Source organism: Pinus tabuliformis, chromosome 7 (assembly GCF_031772625.1).
Source record: "Pinus tabuliformis cultivar Carrire ecotype Pingquan chromosome 7, CPIR1, whole genome shotgun sequence".
NCBI classification, from domain to species: domain Eukaryota; kingdom Viridiplantae; phylum Streptophyta; class Pinopsida; order Pinales; family Pinaceae; genus Pinus; species Pinus tabuliformis.
In genome coordinates this window covers 1,595,081,056-1,595,108,581 of record NC_142293.1, presented here as the reverse complement: position 1 = coordinate 1,595,108,581, position 27,526 = coordinate 1,595,081,056, and the positions used below count along the sequence as shown (strand labels likewise).

The 27,526-nt window shown below is 37.0% G+C and overlaps 1 protein-coding gene across 2 annotated transcripts in view; it reads left to right on the top strand.

Annotated features, from left to right (window-relative positions):
- Positions 1–22,454, top strand: part of LOC149254213 (uncharacterized) — a 231,974-nt gene extending 209,520 nt beyond the window's left edge. For both annotated transcript variants that reach the window (XM_089460084.1, XM_089460085.1), the window contains one exon: positions 21,589–22,454. In XM_089460084.1, the coding sequence (XP_089316210.1) occupies positions 21,589–22,296 (708 nt within the window). In that variant the 3' untranslated portion in view covers positions 22,297–22,454. The remainder of the gene's footprint in view (positions 1–21,588) is intronic.
- The last annotated feature ends 5,072 nt before the right edge of the window (positions 22,455–27,526 follow it).

Sequence of the window (27,526 nt, the reverse complement as noted above, 5' to 3'; positions counted from 1 at the left end):
AACATTCCAAGAAGCAAATTATGAAGCATCAGGAAAAAAATTTCAAGGATCAATGTCGTCATTCAGTTTCCAATTGTATCATTGTAAATCCAATTTCTACAAAAAATATTGTAAATGATGCTAGCATGACCATTAAGCCATGTAATAACACCTAGGTAAGCCTATGATTTTTGTCAAAGGGTTTCATCCTAGGGAGTTTTTTAACCTCCCTGAATTATGTGTGTTTGTAAACATAGATAATCGATAGAGATTTTCTCCCAGTTATAACCCTGTTGTCGCACAGATTGACATGACAACGCTCAGACCGGGGGCTGTCACCCTGATCCCCGATCTGTCCGTTTAAGCCTGTCTCCCGCGGCTAAGGGGGGTAGACCCTATAGAAAAAGGGTGGCCAACTGTCGACCAGTTGGTTTGGGAGACACGAAGCACTAAAATGATTTTATTAATTTAGCGGACCAGTGCCTTATAAGATTTATGATTAAAGTTTTAAACGATTACTTGCTAGATGATATAGAAATATAAACCATGAACAGCAATCATTTGTTATCAAATAACTAGAATAGTGCAAGATATCTGTTGAAACCACGAAGTTATTATAATGACCAAAGCTCAATAACGATATCCAGTAATTAAATTTTTTTGAAGAGATGAATGCTTTAAACAACCACGCAAATCATGAATCATTAACCAGATATCACATTTATGCAGCTAAATCTTAAAGATGATCATTCATGTGCATAAATCGAAAATTTAAATCTCAGCATGAAAAATATGACGTGATAATTTCCCGAGAAAAACTAAATCCGGCAAAAATTTCCCACTATTTTTTATGCTTTTCAAATACGGCAAAAAAAAAAAAAATATTTAGGCTAAAACTAAATAAAATCTAAATCTATACTTTAAAAAAGTTTTTTTTTTTATGATTTTTTAATTTATGAAATTTAACTATTTTAGCCAAATAAAATCAAACTAAACTAAATCAAGCTCTAAACCTAAACAAAATCTAAGAAAAACTAATTAAACTAGGTCTAAAGCTTTAAAAAATAATTAAACTATCAAACTAAGCTAAAAAAGTTAAATTTTGAATTTGAAAACAAAACTATTGAAATCCAAATGGTCTATTCTAATATCTAGAGCTTAATTTAAAACTAAGATCGAACTATACCTAACCCTAAAACTAGACTTCGAATTTTTCCTTTTTTTTTTCTTTGATTTCCATTACAATGTAAAAAAAAATTAAATTTAAATCTAAAATAAAAAAATAGAAACGTAGAACCTAAATAAAAAAAAGATGAAGCTCTACCTACGCATGATTCCTAGCCATATCAAAAAAATGAAAATCGTTCTGACGCATACCAATCTAATAGCTCGAAACATAAAAAACGTGATTTACTGTTCTCTTACCCACGCATACAGATTTTCGACTTTTCCTTCTCTTTTGCTGCTCAGATTTGAAGACAGATTGGTGACGGCGGCGTGTTTGACAAGCCTGCAGGTCGGTTTTGGGCGTGCAGATGAAACAGCGATACGATGATCCCGATACCAACGCGTGCAAGTGCATACCAACGCGTATCTGCGTCCTCGCTGTCTTGTGCAGGCTCTAATGGCGGAGTGCTGTGTTTACCATGCAGGATAACCAGAGGCAAAACGAAAAGCTGCGTGCAGGCCCACGGGAAATGCGTCAGCCTTAATGCCACCAAACAAAAATTGCTATCCCTTTCAAAGCGTTCAACAGCTCCCTCTGTCGGCAGAAAGTCACGCGGTGGAATTGCAAGTGGAGAAGGGCGTATTTGCAATGGTGAAAACACTGACAAAACCACAGGTTTAGACGCAGGTCTGGAGAAACCTCAACGGCAGAGGGGATCGATAGATGGTTGCAACAAGATTTTATGGGAGCATAAGTAACAGTAGTGAGGGGACGTATGGAAGCAAGGGAATACGCAGAGATTCAGCAAAATAGCGTATGGTTGAGTGAAGACAGTCACTTGGATGGCTAGGATCGTTTGCTGAGGAGAGAAAAAAAGAGCTGGCTTGAAAGCAGCATTGCAGAGATGGCAGCAGGATGAGAGTAATAGTGCTTAAAATCCAGATCACAAAATTTTCAATCTTTCCAGCTCTAGAATCCTGAAGAATTTCTCAAAACCCTGTACCTGCAATTAAAAGAAAATAAAACCCTAATGAAATCTGTGTATAAAGCAAAATTTGAAACCCCAGATCAGCTGAGTAATTTACAGATTTTGACCCTTTAACAGCCAGATTTAGCAATAACAACAGTAGAATATCAGATTTATTATGAAAAAGACTTTAGAAAATCTCTCATGCAAACTTAGAAAAGAAACTAAATGATTAACCCAGGGTAAAAACTAGCTGGGCTCTGCAAGGAAAAGCTTGTGGGAGTTGGCTGGTTCAGCCTAGAACTTCCCCAAACGCCCACTGGTCTTCTTCAATAATGGTTTCTTGCACAGCTCACTTCAACCATCAGTAAAGAGAGAGAAAATAATACTAGATTTCAGAAAGCAATGGAGATACCTGCCATTACTCCAGAAACCCTAACATCATTCAAACCCTAGCAAGTGAACAAGATACCTGTGCTCACAATACTCTATAATAAGCTGTTATTAATGGTTGAAAAACAAAATATGCAGAAAATAAAATAGCTCACAACACTTCCAGAGAGTAACACCAGCAAGATTTGAACCCCAAAGTCTTCTTTTATTAACCAGAAACAGATTACAAGAGAGCTTCTTCAGCACAAGACTCACAGATCGAATCATCTCAAATGACCCCTAGCACCCTATTTAAAGGAAAAGATCCCAACAGCTAGTTCAAGTGATCCATGTCAAAATGATCTCGACCGTCGATGAGGATCAAGATATCTCTTGATCTCATCCGTCGAATTTTTAATGTATTAAAAAATTGAAATTCTGCATTTATTTACTCAAAATATTATTATTTTATTATTATTATTATTTTTTTTTTGTTTATTATTTTTTTAATTTATTTTTAAATGGATCCTTGAACCTAGCTTTTGGGAAAATTACCTAGGACCTAGGACTTAGGACTTATGAGGGGATTAAAACATTTCTTATCCCTCAAGACACTTTTCATCATGACTTTTACAACTTTACATCCCAAGGGGGAAAACCCATTTGACATAGACCCTCATAAATCACCCAGTTCTGCGACACAACTATAATCTAGCAGATTAACACACTAGGATTCTCCTAAGATTCTAATGACAAAATCCATCCCGGGTTTGGGGTTAAGCTGAAGGAAAACTCTGCCGATCATGGATCGGTGAGACGAAAAACCTTCCGGGACGTAGATTATCACTTAGAAAATTAGGTCCACCTAGGCAATTGACAGACATGACTCATATCTGCTAAGATTATTTACAATTTATACATGCAGACTGGGTTTACAACATAAATTGATGAAGCTGCCGATGACTGCAGAATGGCATGGATATGTCGATCAAGCGCTACCCCTTTTGTAGAGAAAAAAGGGGGTGTACTGCTGTGGGCAGTTGACTAGTAGTGGTCAACATCTGGCTCTACTTGGGGACACGTTGCTACACTGTAGGAATGTGAGAATCCAGAATCTGCATCCACGCAACACACAACAGAAATAAGTAGCGTCCATTCAAAAATCATCATATAACATTTAAGCACATAAAGGATAGAAACTCTTTAACTATGAAAAGTAAATCTAATCTAAAACATAAATGAAATGTTGAAATGACAAGGAGTAGGGATAGAAATACAATACAAAGGATGCCCTATGGCATCAGATATCATCTTTGAAGAACAACTTGAGCATTTGGCCATTCGCTGGTAGATCAAGTGGTTCACCATCCAGTCCGCTCAAGTGGAATGAGTTTGGTCCAGCTATATCTCAAATGATGTAAGGTCCCAGCCACAAACTGTCAAACTTCTTATGTTTTCCTGGTTTCTCATTCTTGCGGTCCCAAAGCAATACCATATCTCCCACCTGCAAAGATCTAGATCGAGAAAATTTATCAAAGCTTTTCTTAATGTTAGATTGATTTTTACATATGGCATCAAAAGCTGTCCTACGAGCTTCATCTAACTCCACAATCTGATCTATTCTATTCTGAACAACATCTTTATTAGTAGAAAAATTCTGGAGGAGCTGGTAAGCTGGCAATTTGAGGTGCACAGGTAAAGTTACATCCAAGCCATAAACTAATTCAAAGGGAGATTTACCAGTAGCTTTCTTCTTAGTGATTCTATCTGCCCATAAAGCATACTTGATTTTGCTGTCCCATGATCTCTTATTATCTCCTACTATCTTCTTGATAATGGTTATGAGATTCTTGTTACTTGATTCAGCTAGACCATTACCCTGAGGATAGTAATTTGACGAATGAGATAAGACAATGCCATACTTGAAACAAAAAGATGAAAACTCTAAAGAACTAAAAGCTTTGGCATTGTCAGTAGTGATCTTAGCGGGGACACCAAATCTAGTAATGATATTATCTTCAATGAAATCCATAATAACCTTTTCAGTGGCATTCTTAGCAGGAATGGCTTCAACCCATTTAGTAAAATAATCCGTAGCAGTCAAAATCCATGAGTAGCCATTGCTAGAATTTTCATGGAACTTCCCTATGAAGTCCAGACCCCAATGCTGAAAAGGTGCCTCTACAATGACAGGTTGTAGAGGCAGGGCAACAAGCTTCTGTTTCCCAGTGAATAGTTGACAGGCTTGACAGGCTCTAACAAACTTGTGCACATCAGAAAAGATTGAAGGCCAATAATAGCCAGCTCTCAGGATTTTGTGGGCGGTAGTTCTAGCAGCATAATGACCACCACAAAATCCTGAATGAAACTCAGAGATTAATTTCTTGGACTCAACGTCGTCAACACACCTAAGCACTATGCCCTCAGGATTTCTCCATCCAAGGCCATCCTTCATAAGGCAATACTTAGTGGCTTTTAGTCTAAGAGCCCTTTTCTTATGAGCGACTAAATGGTTAGGACATGCAAGATTCATCAAGTAATAAACTATGTCCTAATCTTTGCAACTCCGGCGAAGATAGATCGCTAAGACTGAACAAACCAAGAGTCTTTTCATTACTTTCAGTTAACATCTGAGCTAAACCTTGGCCTTTGACCAGCTTGGTGGGTCTGATCTCTAAATCATATTCCTGTATTTTAGTAACCCACCTAGCACGAGTCCCTAAGCAATCAGTTTGAGTTAATATATCCTTGACAGCAGAATGTGGGACGAAAGCAATGATTTTAGAATAACCCACATAAGTTTTAAAGTGCTTAAGAGACTTGACCAGGGCATAAGCCTGCTTTTCCATGGTATTGTACTTCAATTCGGAATTTTGAAGTGCTCTGCTCATGAAAGCAATAGGCTGCTCGTGACCATCTTTATTCTTCTGAAGCAGGACACCAGCAATGGTATCTTCAGAAGCGAAAGAAAAAATCATGAAATCCTTGGAATAATCGAGACTAACTAAGACAAGAGCTCTTGCGATCACATTTGATTTCTTGGAAAGCCTTTTTGCCATCTTCTTGCCAAACAAATTTCGCATCTTTCTTTAGAAGATTTTGAATAGGCTTAGCTATTTCTGCGTAATTTGGAATAAACCTTCTAATAAAATTTATCTTTCCGAGGAAAGATTGAAGGGATTTAAGATTATGAGGGAGAGGAATCTTTTGGATTGCTTCAATTCTTTCAAGATCAATCTTGATTCCTTCCTTAGAAATAATATGGCCCAGTAATTTCCCTTCCGTTACCCCAAAAACAGACTTAGCTGGATTCAAAGAAATCCCATATTCTCTACATCTTACGAAGACTTGCCTAAGATGATTTATATGACTGATACCATCTTTAGAGAAAACAATAAGATCATCTTGGTAAATTTCAATAAACTTCCTGATTAACCCTTTGAAGGCATAATCCATAGCCCTTTGGAAAGTAGCCCCAGCGTTTGTTAATCCAAACGGCATTCTGATGTATTCAAAAGTACCCCATGGCGTTGTGAATGTGGTTTTGTGACGATCTTCCTTTTTAACCCATACTTGATTGTACCCAGAAAAACCGTCTAGCAGCGACATCATTCCAGACCCAGTTACTCTTTGCAACAAAGTTTCCATGTTTGGCAAAGGGTAATTATCCTTTTTGCATGCTAGATTAAGGTTTCGGAAATCAACACAAAGTCTTATTGTACCGTTCTTCTTCCTAACAATCACCAAATTCGAACACCATGTCGAATGCCTAGTTTGAGCGATGATCCCTGCTGCAAGCATCTTTGCAAGTTCTTTCTGGACCAAGCGGGCTAACTTAGGATTAATTTGCCTAAGTTTCTGACGAAAGGGTTTAGCATTTTCATCTTTTAGGGGAATAGTATGTTCCATAACATCTTCCCTATAACCCTTTAATTCATCATAAGAAAAAGCTAAAACATCTCGATATTCGGGAAGTAAATCAGTTAACTTCTTTCTTTCCTCCAAACTAGTACCTCTACCAATTTTAATCATTTGCGGGTTTTCAGAAGTACCAATGTTAATCTCGAGATATTCGCTTGGGTCCATCTTGTTTTCTTCTTTAAGCTTCGTAGCATCATGCCGATCAAAATGTTGCTCTAGAGCAACCACATTCCTAGGAGTAGGATTTATGATATGCTCACGATTTAAAACTCCATCCTCCTCAGAAATTATCCGGAAATCCTCAAACTCATCCAAACTATTAAGGAAACGAATGACTTTTTTTTCGTCATTAAAAACTTGCCAATGCTCTGAGTTGTCTGGAACAGATGGTCTGAATATTACTTCCATTTTAATCTTATCGTTAATTAGTTCATCCGACAACTGGAAAGTAGTAGCAGCTACGGCAAGTTCATCTGCCAAACTATTTTGCTCTCTTGGAATTGCTTCGAGGTCAAGGGCATCAAAATGCTCCATAGTATCCCACACAGCATTTCTATAGTTTCTTAATCTTTGATTTCTGCATGTGAATTTATTCTTAAGCTGCATGATAACCAAATCAGAATCCCCTTTAATGCTAAGCAATCTAACCTTCAAGGACTTGGCCAACTCAAGACCCAACAATATAGCCTCATATTCAGCGACATTGTTGGTTGCCTCAAATTCTAATCGATAGGCAAACTTGAAAACGTGACCAAGGGGAGATTTAAGCACTATTCCCGCACCTTTACCAGCCCTAGATGATGCACCATCGAAGTACATATACCAAACTTTATCCTTGAGACCCCTAATCTTATCATCGGGAGGAATTATAAAATTAGACATGATGGCATAGTTCCCAATGTCAGATTGCTCTTTGATTATTTCGTTATGAGGTCTCTTAGGATCTTCAACATGAAATTTTCTTTCGGGCTCTCTATTTAGTCTTACAAAACCATCACCCCTAGGAGAAGGAATCATGGCATATGACCAATTCATTTGAATACTTCCTCCTAGATCAGAGGCCCACTTTCTAGATAACAGCATACCCCAAGCATCAGGCACATCCACAACAACAATATCCATGACAACCATGATGTCTGGGTAAACTGAAAGATGAACTTGCAAATCTTTGATTAAACCATGTACTTCGATTTTCTTAGAATCCATGGCGCATATGTTATAATAGGGTCTAGAAACTCTTAAGTTAAGCTGTTCCATGACCCTTTTAGTCATTACACAAGCGGATGCACCAGAATCCGACATGCAATTATTCATTTTATACCCATTAACTAATAAGGTGATAAAGAAAGGCTGATGATCTTTATTATCAACATCTAAGCTTTGCAGATATATAGGAGCATCATGATAGTCAACTTCTCGAGTCTTCTTTTGAGAAGTATTGACTTGAGGACCTTGAATCGCTTTTAGTAACTTGTCTCTTTGGGAAGGGATTTTAGCAATCTCAGAGACAGGAACCCAGATTTTAGCATTGTTATACCAACTTCCCAAATCGACATCTATTCCAGAGTTTACACCAAGGTTAAAAGTTCGAAGGGGAATTTGATTCCCACTTTGATCTTTATCCCTTCTCTGATAGGTCAAACCCTTACCTCTAGCAATTTCCAAGATTTGCTCGGGAGAGGGCTTTTCACCATATAACCTAGCCAAAATATCATCTTCATTTTCGAGGTTATTTATACTAAAAGCTGATGAAGGATTCTCAACATCACGACTTTTTTCCTTGACCTCTATCCAATCATCCATAGACAAAGGAAACTTGCTACCTACTACATTTATTTGATCACCCGTTCCAAACATTCCATTATCTAAAATTCTTCTAACAATGGGACAAGTGGCCTCTTCATGAAGAGCATCACGAACCCGACAGTAAGGAGGAGCATTATCAACCAAATTAGTTAGCGGATTAGGAGGTCTCTACTCACTACATTGACCCTTCCTTTGCCAATTGTTATTTCTATTATTATTGTTTCAAGGTTGAAAATTCTGCGTTTGCGATCTTTCCATTTGAATCAACCTATTCTGCAAAGTGGTTATCTCCTTATTATGATTAATTTCCATAGTTTCAATTTTTTGAAGCAATTTGAGAACAAGCTCACTTTCAGGTTCTTGGACTGCTTTTCCTTTAGGTTCCTTTAGTTTCGTAGCAGCCCTATCGAAACCTGGGATCTCAGACTTTCCAGATGCGGCCTTGTCCTTTTCAAGCTCTATTGCTAAGGGTTGGCAATCTCTATAATCATTAAGTTTAGCATGCCTTAATTCATAAGATGGTTCAGGACTAAAGGCATCAATGTAAATATCTAGGAGGGTTTTATCTGTAGGTTTATAGTCTTGAGGTAATTCTCTAACAATACCATTAAACCTTTTATTAAATTCTTCAACAGTTTCATCATCTCTCTTTTTTATTAGGCTAAGAGCTTTTACGAGGTGTCTTCCTTCTCTCTTATCTCCATATTTTTCTTTAAATGCATTAATGATAGACTGTAAGGAGTTAAATGAATTCCGAGGTTTTTCTGCAAACCAATCATAAGCATCGCCTCCTAGAGTTAAGATGAAAAGAGTCATCCTGACATCCTCATGATCAAAATCAACAGATCTTGCGTACTTAGCCATCCATATGCTAAAATCTCGCAAATGAGAGTTAGCACTAATCGCATTATTTCCTTGAAAATTAGGCAATTTATCGATCCCAATAGATGGAATATCGTTGGGATATCCTGGAATGTTAGAAAAATCACAAGGGGCATACATATCCATGATGCTGTGCCTAACTTGACCTTTAAATAGCAAATGAATATCAGAGAGGGCTTCTTGTCCAAGGTTTACAAGAAGTGTACGAGAAGCGAGTTTGTGTAATCGTACCCTGAGGACCTTTTCAGGATCAGGAGTAGGATTGCATAGACTGCTTGGATGTCTTCTAGTGTACACTCTTGAAGATAATATATGAAGTGGAGTCGCCACCTGAACAAGAAGTAAAGCAGGAAAAAGCTTGAGATGAAAGAACCAAGGACAGAAAAACTCTATCCCCAGCAACGGCGCCAAAAAATGTTGTCACACAGATTGACACGACAACGCTCAGACCGGGGGCTGTCACCCTGATCCCCGATCTCTCCGTTTAAGCCTGTCTCCCGCGGCTAACGGGGGTTGACCCTATAGAAAAAAGGGTGACCAACTGTCAACCAGTTGGTTTGGGAGACACGAAGCACTAAAATGATTTTATTAATTTAGCGGACCAGTGCCTTATAAGATTTATGATTAAACGATTACTTGCTAGATGATATAGAAATATAAACCATGAACAGCAATCATTTGTTATCAAATAACTAGAACAGTGCAAGATATCTGTTGAAACCACGAAGTTCTTATAATGACCAAAGCTCAATAACGATATCCAGTAATTAAATATTTTTGAAGAGATGAATGCTTTAAACAACCACGCAAATCATGAATCGTTAACCAGATATCACATTTATGCAGCTAAATCTTAAAGATGATCATTCATGTGCATAAATCGAAAATTCAAATCTCAGCATGAAAAATATGACGTGATAATTTCCCAAGAAAAACCAACTCTGGCAAAAATTTCCGACAATATTTTTTATGCTTTTCAAATACGGCAAAAAAAAAAAAAAAAAAATAGGCTAAAACCAAATAAAATCTAAATCTATACTTTAAAAAAGTTTTTTTTTTATGATTTTTTAATTTATGAAATTTAACTATTTTAGCCAAATAAAATCAAACTAAACTAAATCAAGCTCTAAACCTAAACAAAATCTAAGAAAAACTAATTAAACTAGGTCTAAAGCAATGTTACTTGGGAGCGGGAGCGGGAGCGGGAGCGGGGAGCGGGAGCGGAAGCGGGAGTGGGAGCGACCATTTTCAGAAGCTCCCGGTTTGGGAGCGAATCGGGGAGCGATTTTTTAAAAATATATATATTTTTTATATTTTTTAATTTTTGATACATATATGTCAACAAAAACATGTAGAATGATGAAATAGACATAAAAAACATAAAAAAACATAAATTGATCATTGAACCATATATCACATCAATCATCTAGAAATTATAATCGTCATCAACCATGTCCACAAGTTAGTAAAATACATATTACAACTGCAACATAACATGAAGTTGATACATTGAAGTTGAAAGCTTTCAGAATTGAAAATTCAATAACATTTATCATCATTGATCACCAAAGTAACAAGTTGTACTTGTAAGCCAAGTTTAACCATTACAAGAAGTAATATCGAAGATATTTCTAAGTCCTAACTTCTAACTGTTAACATGATATGAAATGTTAAAAATTTATAAAATGAAACATGAATAATGAGATGAAATGAAACAACTTTAGTCTTTCACAAAGCATCATATTCATAATTCACAATCATTACCAATGAGTTATAATTGCCAAGGCCCAACTTCAATCTTCAAATTTTCATTGTCACAGTGATATAATGTTTACAAAAAATATCATAATGTCATAATGATATGAAAGAGTCAAGAGTCAAGAGTCAAGGACTCAAAACTCAACAGTTATGAAAACTAAAGTCTAATAGAAACTAAAAAAGACAAGTAAACTGTAAATCTACAAGTGGCCCTTGCCACGAGAGTCCCCAGGAGTATAAGTAGGTCGTGGTGGTCTTCTAGGAGTCTCCCGCACAGACCGACGACCAGAACTAGAGCCTCCACGCGAGGGTGTCGATGGAGGTGGCGACAGCAATGGAACAAGACTCAGGCCCCGAGAACTGCTACTGGATGGTGGAGGTGGAGGTGGCATGGCTGCTGCAGCTGCTTCATGTTCATCCCGTACAAGCTCCTCTTCTAGTTCTTCCATATGTACAATGCCATCCTCCAAATTGTCGTCCTCAGGGTGATTGTCCCAAATTTTATATGTGGGATCTTCATTAGCCCGATCACAGTAATGGCTCAACAACCTCAAATTGTAGTGCACATAAACCAAGCTTTCTGCTCGGTTTTCGTTGAGCCTGTTTCTTTTCACATTATGTATATAACTGTAGGTGCTCCAACACCTCTCTGCAGAAGAAGAATTTACAACCTGTGAAAGAACTTTTTTTGCCAATTTTGGCAAAAGTCCGTGGCCGCCATATGTTTCCCACCATGTGAGAGAATCAAATTTATCTTTGTCGTCCATTGCATGGAAGTTACCATACAAACCACTGCCACTGAAGTATCTGCCTATTTCAAGGCGCACAGCTGCACATTCCTCCCTGTCAGGCACCAACTTTTCTAATGCTTCCAGATATCCTCTAGTTACCTCTTGATCTAAATGGGGTTTGGTCCTAACACCACCCCCTGCTGCAGGTTTGCCCAACCAAGATTCTGAGTAGTATTTTGGCGTATGGATATACGCAAAGCAATGTAGTGGAAGGTTAAGCCTATTCCACCGTTCACACACACAATCATGAATCAGTTTGTACAAGTTGGGATCTTTATTATGAACAATGTCTTTTATTTCCCCCAACATGGTATCCATTTGCTCATACACCTCGCCAATCACTGGTTTGTCTGTATCTGCAAACCGAATCATGTTATAAATTGGCTTGGTGAAATCCAATACCTGTCTCACAGTTGTCCAAAACTGCCCATCAAGAGCGGCCTCCTCCACCGTTTCAAAACCTGCCATGTCAGCTACATTTGTAGCCCTTTCCTTTAACACCTGCCAATGTGGACTTGATACCATGCTAGCTAATGCCTCTCTTACCTTCAAAAGGCGCCTGAAGGTGAGGTAATAGCTACCAAATCTAGTCCTCGCAATCTTCAGCAACTCCAATCTCGAGTGACTGCGGAAAAGGCCATGGGTATTGCTATGATTTGTAATAAATTTTATCATTTTTTTTCCTTTCTTGTACAAATCACCAATCCATTGGTATTGTTCATTTTTGTTTTTGACAATATCATGCAACAAAAGGTTCAATGTGTGAACCAAACATCCAGACCAAAATATGTTCGGGTATTTATCCTCAATAATTGCTCCCGCTGCCTTACAATTAGGAGCATTATCAGTGATGACTTGGATGACATTGTATGGGCCAATACGCTCAATTGTTTCAAGCAATGCTTCTGCAATGTTGATAGCGGTCTTGAACTTGTCTGAGTAATCATGTGCAGCTAGAAAGATGGGACCACTTCGGGACACAGCAAGAACACTTATCAATGGCTTGCCTTTTACATTTGTCCATCCATCAGATACAATGGACACCCCATTGTCAGTCCAAGAACTTGTCATTTTATTCAAAGACTGTGATATTTTTGCTTTTTCATGATCAAGGCCAACAGTTCTTGCCTTGTCATACCCAGGGCTCTTGTATCCTTTAGGGGCATCATTTATGGCAGAAACCATTTCGTGCCAATAAGGTGAGCGTAGAACATTGAATGGTATCCCACATGCATAGAGGCACCTGTAAACTTTTGAATCCACATCATTCCTACACCCCTCATCAAGGAAATCTGATATGGTTCTACGCCTTAAAGATGATGACCCTGTGCCTCCATGTCCATATCCACTGCCTTGGGAGGATGCTGAAGGAGTTCTTTGTGATGGTGAGATTGGTTCAAAGAAACCCCTTGATCTTTTTGTTCTGTATTGGGCGTCCTCCTCTTCCTTTATGTATTTGGCTCTATCTGCTGTTGACACCTTGTCACAAGTTTTGATTCCTATTTGTTTCTCTCCATCCCATGGCCTTTTCCCGCAGAGGTGTCTTCTAGCACGGGTGTATGAGCCTGTGTAGTCAGTGTTGCAATGGGGGCAATGAAATTTAGTGGTTCCACCCCCTCTCCCTGTTTCAGCCCTGTGAACATATTTCCACAATGGAGTTTGGTCTTGTTTAGTTTTTTGACCCTCATGTTCACCCTCCTCCACCTCCTCCTCACTGGGGTTTTCACCCATTTGACTTCCTCCGGCTTCTTCATCCACCTCTTCAGTTTGAGGCCCCCTCCGTTTTCTACTCTCCACCACCATAATAACCATAAAAGGGACCAGGAAGAGGAAAATGCCAATAAATATCCCCAGGTCCATGGTGTTTGATGTTTGTAGGGTTTGAGTCTTGAATCTGCAAATTAATTTAGTTTATTGGGATTAATTCATTTAATTTATTAATTTAATTTAAATTAATGAGCTTTAAACTCAAACAGGTAAATTAAACTAACCAAATTAACTACCTAACCAGCTAAACTAACTAAATGATTAAGTTACTTACCTCTGCAGGCTTGCTCCTCGCTCCTTGGCACTTGCTCCTCGCTCCTCAGCTCTTGCTCCTTGCTCCTTTGCTCTTGCTCAGCTCTCACTCTCAAGCTCAATGAAGTTGAAATGATTTTTTTTTGGCCCATTGGGCTTATAAACAAAAAAAAAATTTCTAATTTTTTTTTAATTTTCGGGTCCGGCGGATTTTTTTTCCGCCGGACCGCTCCCGGTCCGTTAAAAATCACTCCCGGAGCGTCTTTTAATGCCCGGGAGCGATCAGGGAGCGATCGCTCCCCGATCGCTCCCGGGCATTAAAAGACGCTCCGGGAGCGCGGGAGCGATCGCTCCCTAAAGCGCTCCCTCACAGACCAATGGAGCGCAAATTTTTTTACGGGAGCGCGCTCTCGAAAATCGCTCCCGTTCGGGAGCGATTTTGGGAGCGTGCTCTCGAGCCGCTCCCGCCCGGAGCGCACTTCGGGAGCAGGTTCGAGGGGGGGGGGGGGGGGGGCTCCCCCGCAACACTGGTCTAAAGCTTTAAAAAATAATTAAACTATCAAACTAAGCTAAAAATGTTAAATTTTGAATTTGAAAACAAAACTATTGAAATCCAAATGGTCTATTCTAATATCTAGAGCTTAATTTAAAACTAAGATCGAACTATACCTAACCCTAAAACTAGACTTCGAATTTTTCCTTTTTTTTTTCTTTGATTTCTATTACAATGTAAAAAAAAATTAAATTTAAATCTAAAATAAAAAAATAGAAACGTAGAACCTAAATAAAAAAAAGATGAAGCTCTACCTACGCATGATTCCTAGCCATATCAAAAAAATGAAAATCGTTCTGACGCATACCAATCTAATAGCTCGAAACATAAAAAACGTGATTTACTATTCTCTTACCCACGCATACAGATTTTCGACTTTTCCTTGTCTTTTGCCGCTCAGATTTGAAGACGGATTGGTGACGGCGGCGTGTTTGACAAGCCTGCGGGTTGGTTTTGAGCGTGCAAATGAAACAGCGATACGATGATCCCGATACCAACGCGTGCAAGAGCATACCAACGCGTATCTGCGTCCTCGCTGTCTTGTGCAGGCTCTAATGGCGGAGTGCTGTGTTTACCATGCAGGATAACCAGAGGCAAAACGAAACGTTGCATGCGGGCCCACGGGAAATGCCTCAGCCTTAATGCCACCAAACAAAAACTGCTATCCCTTTCAAAGCGTTCAGCAGCTCCCTCTGTCGGCAGAAAGTAACGCAGTGGAATTGCAAGTGGAGCAGAGCGTATTTGCAATGGTGAAAACACTGACAAAACCATAGGTTTAGACGCAGGTCTGGAGAAACCTCAACGGCAGAGGGGATAGATAGATGGTTGCAGCAAGATTTTATGGGAGCATAAGTAACAACAATGAGGGGACATGTGGAAGCAAGGGAATACGCAGAGATTCGGGAAAATAGCGTATGGTTGAGTGAAGACAGTCACTTGGATGGCTAGGATCGTTTGTTGAGGAGAGAAAAAAAGAGCTGGCCTGAAAGCAACATTGCAGAGATGGCAGCAGGATGAGAGTAATAGTGCTTAAAATCCAGATCACAAAATTTTCAATCTTTCCAGCTCTAGAATCCTGAAGAATTTCTCAAAACCCTGTACCTGCAATTAAAAGAAAATAAAACCCTAATGAAATCTGTGTATAAAGCAAAATTTGAAACCCCAGATCAGCTGAGTAATTTACAGATTTTGACCCTTTAACAGCCAGATTTAGCAATAACAGCAGTAGAATATCAGATTTATTATGAAAAAGACTTCAGAAAATCTCTCATGCAAACTTAGAAAGAAACTAAACGATTAACCCAGGGTAAAAACTAGCTGGGCTCTGCAAGGAAAAGCTTGTGGGAGTTGGTTGGCTCAGCTTAGAACTTCCCCAAACGCCCACTGGTCTTCTTCAATAATGGTTTCCTGCACAGCTCACTTCAACCATCAGTAAAGAGAGAGAAAATAATACTAGATTTCAGAAAGCAATGGAGATACCTGCCATTACTCCAGAAACCCTAACATCATTCAAACCCTAGCAAGTGAACAAGATACCTGTGCTCACAATACTCTATAATAAGCTGTTATTAATGGTTGAAAAACAAAATATGCAGAAAATAAAATAGCTCACAGCACTTCCAGAGAGTAACACCAGCAAGATTTGAACCCCAAAGTCTTCTTTTATTAACCAGAAACAGATTACAAGAGAGCTTCTTCAGCACAAGACTCACATATCGAATCATCTCAAATGACCCCTAGCACCCTATTTAAAGGAAAAGATCCCAACAGCTAGTTCAAGTGATCCATGTCAAAATGATCTCGACCGTCGATGAGGATCAAGATATCTCTTGATCTCATCCATCGAATTTTTAATGTATTAAAAAATTGAAATTCTGCATTTATTTACTCAAAATATTATTATTTTATTATTATTATTATTTTTTTTTTTTGTTTATTATTTTTTTAATTTATTTTTAAATGGATCCTTGAACCTAGCTTTTGGGAAAATTACCTAGGACCTAGGACTTAGGACTTATGAGGGGATTAAAACATTTCTTATCCCTCAAGACACTTTTCATCATGACTTTTACAACTTTACATCCCAAGGGGGAAAACCCATTTGACATAGACCCTCATAAATCACCCAGTTCTGCGACACAACTATAATCTAGCAGATTAACACACTAGGATTCTCCTAAGATTCTAATGACAAAATCCATCCCGGCTTTGGGGTTAGGCTGAAGGAAAACTCTGCCGATCATGGATCGGTGAGACGAAAAACCTTCCGGGACATAGATTATCACTTAGAAAATTAGGTCCACTTAGGCAATTGATAGACATGACTCATATCTGCTAAAATTATTTACAATTTATACATGCAGACTGAGTTTACAACATAAATTGATGAAGCTGCCGATGACTGCAGAATGACATGGATATGTCGATAAAGTGCTACCCCTTTTGTAGAGAAAAAAGGGGGTGTACTGCTGTGGGCAGTTGACCGGTAGTGGTCAACAAACCCCCAAGCTACGATGGAATTCATTAATAAGGTCTTAGGTGAGTCCTAGTGTTTATCGAGTCTATGTAAAAGTGTCTTTAAAAAAATTTTAGTGCATGGTTACTCATAGTTAGACACCATGGCTAAATTATTTTATTATAGACACACTTGGTTTCATACTAGATCATATTGTGTCACAGAATTGGGTAGTGTCTTGAGGGTCTATGTCTAAATGTGTATTTCCCCTTCTAAGGGTTGAATTAATTTGTAATATCTTGATGTAAAAATATTTTAGTGCATGGTTACTCATAGTTAGACACCATGGCTAAAATATTTGAGGGTGGAAAAAATAATTAATCCCCTCTAGTCATTTAATTAATTTTTCTAGAAAAATTAAATAAAAATCCTAAGCCAAAAAATTAATTAATCTTGAGCCAAAAAATGATTTGAGAGTAATTAAATTCTCTCTAAGTGGAAAATAATAAAAAAATTGTGGGTCAAAAAAAGAATTAATTTTTGAAAGACCCCCCCCTCACCAATGAAAAATATTTTTTTTAAGAAAATTTGACCTGTTCGACCTTGGTGGTTAAGTCAAAGTGATTTTTTTGAGGAAATTAGTCCAAAATATTACTTTTTGAATTAATAAAAAACAAGTTTTAAGAGAAATTCGAATTTTTCCTCAAAAATAAAAAATCAATGACAGAGATCAAATTATCTTCAAAGTAGGATCAACGGATGAGATTATTTTGGTGAGGATCAAGCCAACTAGCCGTTATTTCCACTTGGAGGGGTTTTCTTCTCTCATTTTATATACAAGGAAGCTATCAAGCTCCTCATCTCATCTTTGGATGATGTAATTTGTAACACATGTACTGAGCCTTACTTTGCTGGAATTGTATTTCTCATAATAGAAAGACTTTCGGGCTTCAATTTCATGGTGTTCTTCTATCTGTGGTATGTGCTAGTAATTTTTCACGCTCTATGTTATATGTGCTTCATAAAATTGTTATTTCATTTGTTGCATGACAAAACATCTATTGGTATAGATAAGGTTTTCCTTAGGTGTTGGGTTTAGATCTATAGGTCTAAATCTTTTATGATCTAACAATTTATCTTTTAAGTTTGAATAGAGATCTACAGGTATGTTAGCCCTTGGTTTCCAAGTTCACAGACTCTGGAGTAGAATCGACCGTGTTTGGATTCTGAGCTTTCATTTTGCAGAGTACTTTGTAGAAGGGTTTTGGCTGGTGATTTATTTACATACACCATTCATTTTAAAATCTATAAAAAAAATTGAATCTCTTTCTCTTGTGCTATAAAAAAATTTACATGCTGATAAGGGCAAAATTTATTTTGTAAATATTGTAAATAATTTTTTCTAACCCTTATATTTTAATTCTAACCCCTTTTAAATTTTGTATAGCATTTGAGGTTTTGGGGTTTTGAATTTTAAATATTTTGTATATATTGGGTATTTGGGATATCTATTTTCATTTTGGAGATAAGGATCAAACTCTTTGAAGGAAAGAAGGTTGATCTAGGCCTTGGATGGTAAGATCTAGCCTTTCCAAGCTACATTGCCTCAACGCTTAGCTAGAAAAGGGAAGTCGTTAGCCTTTTGTGGCCTTTTGAAGTTATTTTGCAGTGAATTTTTTGTGTTTCCAGGGGTCTGAGTGCATTTGAAGGTTAGCCTCATCCCCTAGGGCTCTCTTAACCCTAGCGGAAGCTTACTAAGCCTTAGCCACAGGTCTTTATGGCCTCTCTAGGGCAGCCGCAGGCCTCTAGAGGCAGGTTGTATCCCTTTTTGGGGTCCTCCACCCAACCGGCAGCCCTTTAGGACATAGCCACAGGCCTTAGGGCCTTTTCCAGGCTTGCCGCAGGCCTAGATGGCCTTGCCTAAGGTAGCCACAGCCTTTAAGAGGGCCAACCTTCCTAGTCGCTACCCTTAGAGGGGATTTTCCCTTGGCTGATAGCCCTATTGGGGCTTCTTTCCTCATCGTTCTGCATTTTTGAGCAAATTGTGGGGTTTGGCACTCAAATTTTGACTAAACTTTTGTGGTTGCAGGCCTAGGGCATCATTGGAAATTATTTGGGACTAGTTTCTATTGGTTTGGATCATAGTTTTTTGAGTTTATTGAGCTAACAATTATGTTTTGCAGATTAACTAGCCACTTAGGCAAGGGTTTCAAGGGCCAAAGTTGCCAAACAAACCAGCAACCAACCCTAAAGGCCCTAGCTTCAGTCACAAGAGTGTTGAACTACTATTTGCAAGGCTAATATTTGTGTTGTAGCGTTTGGAAAGGCTCTAGTGCACTTTGGAAGGTCAACTAATCATCTAGCAAGGCCTTAGGGCCAAGGGTTTGCTCTCTAACCCCAATTTTCTCCTTTCTGCCTTATGATCAGATCTGATATCATTTCATAACAGAAGTAAAATCTCTGAATACACACCCTAAATAAGCTCCAAAATTTATTGGCATAAGTCTACATCTATCTCATCCTTAACCTCAAGTGATAAGAAGCCTCGTCTCATGTTTTCTATGGTTTTCTAATTGATTTTGGGGAGCTGATATACATTTTCCTGAGTCTGATATATTAACTTTTGGATCTGTTATAAATTCTACAGCAGTGAAGTTTGTGAGTTTTGGTGCTAAAGTTTTGATCCAAGCAGTCCTAATACATTGGTTTGGCAAAGTAACATAAGTGGTTTTGCTCTAAGTGGTTGAACTAATCATTGTTGTCTAGCTGGTAACTTTTTGCATTTTGCATCATTGGCATAATCTTGCATCTCAAGATTTACATCTAAGTGTGCTCTAATAAAAACCAACCTCATTTGACAAAATAATCTAATTGCATATCTCATTGTGAAGCTTGAATAATTATTAATGCTCTAAAAGACCATCGTTCATCTTGCATTTCTTGCATTGCATTGTGCATTTCACTTCTATAAGTCACTGTTGGTAATCTCATCTCAAGAAGATTAGCTTGACATTGGCATTGTGTTGGTTCATTGTGAAAGTTAATGCTATTGATATCACTTTGTTGTATCTTACTCTTGCAAGTAACCTATTGCTTCTAATTGGCAAGTATTGGATACGAACATTATCTTGCTTAACATCATTGTAATCTAAAGATGATTAATCTTGTGATATCATCTTCTTTGAGTAATATTGTGATCTCAATTGGATAACCTTGTTGCTCCATTGATATTGTTTCCATTTGTCTCTAATTTGCATATCAAGTGTAAAGGATTCGTTATTTTGGTGCTCCTTGCTTCTCATTGGTTATTTATTTAGAGCACTTGTCATCATTGAGATTTCTAATCAAGTGATTTATTTGGGCACTCTAGTAATCTTGTTTCATTAGCACATTGTTTTAATTGAGATTGTTCCTAATATTGCTCTCTAAGCACTTGATTGTGCTCTTGAATTGAACATCATAAGCATCTAATTTAACTTGAAAGTACTTAAGAGGATCATCTAATAATCTCATTTAAGACATTCACTCATAGCTTGCATTTCATCCTAGGATTAGTTGTGCATTAATTAATTTACCTCCAAGCATAAACTTGGTTGATAGAAAGATAGGACCACCTTTCTCATCTAGCTTTTGGAGTTTAGACCCTCACTTGTGGTTAACACAGTGACCTTACAGTGGTCAGGGCCACAGTTCTTGCAGCGCCGAAGGCATTGGGTGGTTAGAACTCCAAGGGAGGTATTGTTAATAAAGCCATAGCTTTCTTACCCTGGGTTTAACTCCAAAACATTTGAGAGAGAGGATTCACTTAGAATAGGTATTTAATCTAAAATTAACCAAGAGTTAGCATTTCACTTAGTTCTTGGTGTAGCATTTCATATAGGATAGTTCTCATCCTAGCAGCGACTGTTCATCCTGTAACTTGGAAATTAATTCATATTGTGCAAGTAATTTGGCTCCTAAGGCACTGATCTCATACTTAAGAAATTCTTAAATCTAATCAAATTGTGCTAAATATTTAAACTTGCCAATCATCTTCAACCAAGTTTTCGAGCCATTTAGTTGTGTCTCCCAAACTCATTGTTTCATCCATAGAGACTACCCCCCTTAGCCTGCTATAGGGAGACAGATTAAATGGAGAGGACCGGAATCAGAGTAACAGCCCCGCCCTGAGCGTTATCGCATTCACGTGCACAATTTGAGTGACAACATGTTGGACATGTATATATGCAATATAACTCGATGGCGGCCCTCTCCCTCTCCCTTATGGTCGAGCACCTAAAGGTCCTCTCCTTAACAGTCGAGCCTGCTTACGCATCCTCTCCCTATGGTCGAGCGCCTCCGGACCATATATGTATGAATAAATTTGAAAGTACTGCTCTAAAAGCCAATGTATGGAACATATTTTCTCAATGGTTCCCTTGCTACCGAGGAATGATCTAAGGATCTAGATAGGGCAGACACTAATGAAAAAAAGTATCTTTGATATTTCAAGAATTCTGACTTTTCATGTTGATTACAGTAGGAATCAATTTTACTTTATGTCATTGATAACTTAAGATGGTTCTAACTTGAAGATGATTAAAAAAAGATCTCATGAGGCTACTGAGTCATTTCTCCGCTTTCTTAATAGCATGGGGTAGCATTGAAAGTAAAAATTATGAACCAAGCTGTTCTTAGGACACCTTTTAATTGAAGTTTGTTAGATAGTGGAGATTTTGACTTGGGATACAGATGAATTGGCACATCTTTAAGATAGAGATGATACCACTTGACAGTATAGGTTATTTGGTGGAATGCTGATTTCTTGGTTTGGCTATTATAATCTGGCCTTCAAATTGCTTCTTCTTTTTATTCTTGTGCAAACTATGAGTAACTGATAATGACTTACGAGTAATGTTTGAATGTATGTTTTTGTAGATAAGAGAAATAGAAGCTGAAAATTTAAACCTCAGAGAAATTGAAAAGAGGGCACTTCTTGAAGCAGAGGCGGGAAAGAGTATTGAAGAAAGTAGGAAAATAGATAATGGACACGTAACCGAACATAGTCTTTTGGAAGGAGGAGATGGGATTGGCTCTGATGCTGAACATAAAGAATGGAATTCGGTATTTGAAAAAAGAGGGAAGATCCTTGGTGATCCTTTAATGGGCAAGGGAAGGAGGGTTCATGGTTCTAAAATGGAGAATGAGGAGCTGGATCCTTTCCTGGAAAGCAGGATGACTTCATCTGGTGATTTTTCATTTCCTTCTGGTTCATTTTCAGAGAAACAAAAAGCAAAGGCTGAAATAATCTATCAATGGAAAGGAGTTGCACTGGTACAAAGTACCTTTAGCGCCTTTCTTTCTCTTATTGTGGGCATGATAGCTTGGGAGGCTCAGGATCCTTGCATACCACTAGTAATCGCATTGTTTATTGTAGTAGGTATGTCCTTGAGGAGTGTTGTCCAGTACTTCTCAAGAATCCAGAACAGACCAGGGTCTGATGCCATTGCACTATTGAGCGTCAACTGGTTTATTCTTGGAACTCTGGCATCTCCAACCTTGCCTAATGTTGCTCGGTCACTGATACCTCTGGTATCTGGCATTGGGTGTGGATTAGCCAGATGGTTTGGTTTTTCATTAGTATAAGGAAAATTAAAAGAAATAATGTTTTTCTTTACTCTGCCATGTAAAGTTTCATAAGCTTGTACATTGAATAGCAACAGAAAGGACACGGATCTCCCTGTTGAAATTCCATTATATAGCTTGTCTCACTGATGTCATGCTCAAAGTCTGGGTTATGAATCTGCGAAAAAATTTCTTGTAAAATTACTACGTGGTAAGACGTCCTCTGGCCTGAAGCAGGAAACCAGTTTCCTGCCTTCATTTTATCTGGCTTGTAAATACAAAAATCATGAACACTGGGGGACTGATCAAGCTTGTAACATCTTATTTAGTAGCAATGACTGTGGTGTTTTGGTGTCGTCAGTTCGATTGGGATATAAGTATCAGCTGCAAAGAATCAATCTTAGAAGATCCTTTGCATCCCGTTTAAGGTTTGTTATTCAGTAACATTTTATTGCTTTTCCTAATGTTTTCCTTTAAACAGAACACATCTGATCTGTTTTGACGATGAGTTAATTCGTCAATGGGAGTTCGACATCTTGAATTGGACTTTTATGTTTGCATCAATAGGTACTACAAATTCTACAGCCTCATTGGTCTTTCAAACGCACTCAATATGTTGATGTGCCCTTGAACATTTTGATTTTGTCTTATCTTAGATACGAGTTGCCAACTATTTTGTATGGGAAATATTAGTGGATAGTTGTATTTTGCTATTGGATTTGAAAATTCAAACCAATTACCTGTAGTTTGGAAGCAATGGCATCATGTTTGTCTGGATGCTGTTTGCTAGATAAAGAAATTAGCTGCGATTTTTAGGTGCTCTAATCTATTGTGTATATCCCTGCCTTAGTTATTCCTGGGTGTTGTTTAAATTCTTAATAGAGTATTTCTGGCCCAGTCATTTTTGTTGATTTTATTTTATTATTTACACGTTTCTTTGATGTTCTGCAGCACACGAGTTTTTTTTATTAAACTTGAAATGCAAGCTTCATGCACCTCGAGGACAACTCATGATGCGGAAGTTGTCATGGAAACTGCATAAAAATGATAGTTTTAAAAACGGGAACCAGGTTTTGAATTGGGCCACCTATTAAACCAGGGTTCAAACTGAATTCAATGAACTGGAATGATAAAAACATAAAAATATTATTTTTTTAATGGAAACAAATTATTTTTAATATTTCAAACCATTATTGACAAAATATGCAAAGTTTTCTTATCTATATTTCATGTAACATTGCATATCTCAAAATGGTGCCAAGTGCAATACATATCAACAAAATACATAATCAAAAATACATAATCAATGAATCTCTAAATAGTTATAAAGTCCAAAAACAATGCTACAACTGAAGTTACAAGGCCACTTCCCTACTACACATTACTGATCAACATGATCACTCATCAAACTTTTGTTTGTAATTTCTCATTGTATAGCCTTTGCCTTCTCAAACTTTGTAATTTCTCATTGTATAGCCTTTGCCTTCTCAAACTTTTCAATCCCTAATAGGCCCTATCACTTCATCTGGTGCATCACATGGTGTTATTTGGCCTCTTATACCAAGCAAGTGTCGTTTCAACCTATGGATGCCCCCTCTTCCCATTGTGCATTTATAATGCATTTACAATATTTGCACAACATTTTGTTATCAACGTCACAGTGAACCTATGCAACATCTTTGGCTTTTAGGGCCATGGTGGATGATGATATTTCATATTTGAAGTGAAAGAGATCTGCAAAAAAAATGCAACCAAGTAAAATGCAAAACCTATGATAAATTTGAAAACAAAAAGGAGGTAGATTTAGCCTACAAAGGTTTTTTGTTTTACTTGAAAAAGGAGAAAAAAAACGGGGGTGGCATTCAATTCTGGAATTTTTACAAGAGAAATCATTCCTGGATTTGGAAATGAAAACTAGTTGCCAAAGCCTCATCCCAAAGATGTTGACTCCCCTACATAGCTCCAAACCAGCGCCAAGATGACAAAGAACCTTCAAACTTGTTATTGTTGTTGCAAAACTCAATATTGTTTTAGAACTCACCAAGCTCTCGTATGCTCGCAAAAACTTGAAATGAGAAATGCGAGGAAAATAAAAGCTCAAGGCTACAAATCTACATGATATCGCTTAAAAAATGCATGACAGTCTATAAATGTCCTTTTGAAAAGTTGTTACCTAATCCTTATAGATTTCAGCATTACTAACCATATATTTCCCCATATTCACCTCATTTTTATCACATATAATCTACCAAGTAGACAACTTTGTATTTTCACTAAAATTGACAAAGTTTGTGGTGCTTCACTAAAATGCATAGTCAAGGTTTATTTCTTGGCCAAATTGAGTGATTCAAAAAGGAATATGTATTTTTTCATTCCCACATTTCTAATTTTCATATTTTCATTTCGGGTTTGAAAAGTTGTTATGTAAAAACACTCAAATTCCATATTCTTTTCATATTGTGTTAAAAATATATGAAGACTAACACAAATGCATGCCAAATATTCCACATGCATGATATAAGGAAAATCTCTTCATTGTTCTATAATTTGCCATGTTGGAAACAAAATCCATGTCTTACATTCCCTTGTTTCATCTCTAAATGCAAGGAGTTTACCTGTAAATCTATCCCCTAACATTATTTTTGACATTTCCATAAATGCAAACAATCATTGCCAAAATACACATTAAAGCCAAGTTGAGGATCCTAATCGCATTCTAAAAGATGATCTAAATATTACATTCAATTATCTATGGGTTGTTTTTGATGAAATACCATGATTCCACTCTTATATTCTATTGTGTTTGAAACAAAATTGGCCTTATTTCCATAATTCAAGAAAATCTATGTCAAGAGCTTAAAAATCCCATGCCTAGCGAAAAATAAGCATGGATAAAGCCCAAAAATATAATATGGGAGTAATTTTAAGTCTCCCACACCTATATATGAATTCACAAACCTATACACAAATTCACAAGCATGCCAAATATCTTTTTTTTTGTTCCTTGAAGAAATATCTTTATATTTCATAAGGGAAAAATAAGCATGGACAAAGCCTAAAATATAATATGGGAGTAATTTTAAGACTCCCACACCTATATATGAATTCACAAACCTATACACGAATTCACAAGCATGCCAGATATCTTTGTTTTGTTCTTTGAAGAAATATCTTTATATTTCATATCATAAATATTAGGAAACATTGGGCAAAAACCAAAAATCTATACACATTGAAAATTCCATAAAATTGATAATCAATAGGAATATACATGTTTTTCTCCGTGAGGGACTCTCAAACAACAATATTTGAAGTCATTACAATAATATATATTTATGAGCTCAACATGTCACATGCAAGAATTGAAACTCGGTGGGGAGGATAACAACATTCTCCCAACCACCTGAGCTATAGCTAAAGGACAAACATGAGAGATATATTGCTTAGCCATGGATGCTCTTGCATAAATATACCACCTTGTTATTGCTAGGGGTTCTTAATTATGTTATCATGTAATATTTTTTTTTAGTTCGAGAATGCATTTTTATAGCAATGGTGTGCATTTTTGTGAGGCACTCTAATTTGATTTGTAATATTTTAGAAATATAAGTAGATTTTATCATGTAATATTTTTTTTTAGTTCGAGAATGCATTTTTATAGCAATGGTGTGCATTTTTGTGAGGCACTCTAATTTGATTTGTAATATTTTAGAAATATAAGTAGATTTTATTTTTATATAATAGGGATTCATTGGGACGGGATTGAAAATGGAAATGTAAAATCATCAAAGAAGTTAAAATACACAATAAAAATTTAAAAATAAAAAATAAATGGAGCTTTAATAAGGCATGAGTGTTCATTTTAGTTAAAACAAGTCAAATAAGTCATCTCATATTTTTTGTTGTTTTGAAAATTTATTGTGGGCATCTGGAGTTTCATATGGAAGATTGGTCACATTGGTTTTGTATAAAATGTTCGATGATTACACTATATGGTTTGGATTTCACTTGGCTTATATCTACATAAATCCAACGTGTTTTTTTTTAGCCTACTAAAGCTAACTTAACATGATTTCTATTGCCTAGAATTGGATTATGGAGCAACAACCAACTTTTTTATAACATTGTAGCATCGTTTAAAATTTCATCTAGTAAAATGATAAATTTTCACATTTTAGTCTTATGGTTCTATAAAATGGAAATAACTCTTTGTGCATGTTGAAGTGCCAAATCCTCCGTGAATGATCTACATGACCTTGAACAATTCATAAGGACACCCTAGGTCCACAAGTTTGTGTAAATTTCCATTGCAGTTTTTCAAGCTGAGTTGTGTACTTGTATCAGGCTAAAAATATTTTATAAGAGTTATTGTTCCTTATAAAAAATTGAATAGTTTATAAACAAATGGATACTTTTTAAGAGAAAGTATTGGTAATTTCATTCACTCTATTGACTTGTATGTCTAAAATCCATTAAAAAAATCTCATTTGTGTGTGCATTATTCAATGTGCTTGGTTTAAAGCAATTCCTAACTAATTTTGATCAAACACAAAAATTACAATCATTATAACTTTTCCAAAGCCCAAAGCCCAATTATAGAGGTTAGGTTTGTTGTCCATGAAATAGGGACGTCCTCTACCATGGAAGTAGTTAAAAGTGTTGGGGGGTTGTAAGATGATAGGTTCATAGTGCAAATTTTCCAGGAGTGTGTTGATGAATGGAGAGTGGATGCAATTAACTAACATGTATGCTAAATATCCAAAGAAAAATAGAAGTGGATAATTATATTTTTGGATTGCAAAATTTTGAAAATCAAGATATAAATGATGACATTCTTAATTATGATATGGGGTCCATGGAATTGATAATTTTTGGAAAGAGGGTATATTTGGACCCTGATTTGGTTACCAAAGAAACACAAATCCATGTATAAGGGGAGCATGTTTAACTCTAAGAAAGTCCCCAAGCTAGAAAAGTATGAGATTGCCAATAAAAATTGAGGGGAAAAGGTATATGTTTCTAGAAATAAATTTAAAATGCAAGAAATTCCATGGGGACTATACAAAACCTTGACTCAAATTGTCCTTGGAACAATTACGAATCATCACAAGCAAGATATTTTGGGTGACTACATGAGGTTTGTCATACAGTGGGTTGAAGAGAGGACCATAGATGTCCCTCATCTAATGTCTAAGAAATTGTGTTATGCCTTGCAAGATGGTCAAATGAAGAGAGTTAAGTTCAGTTTCCC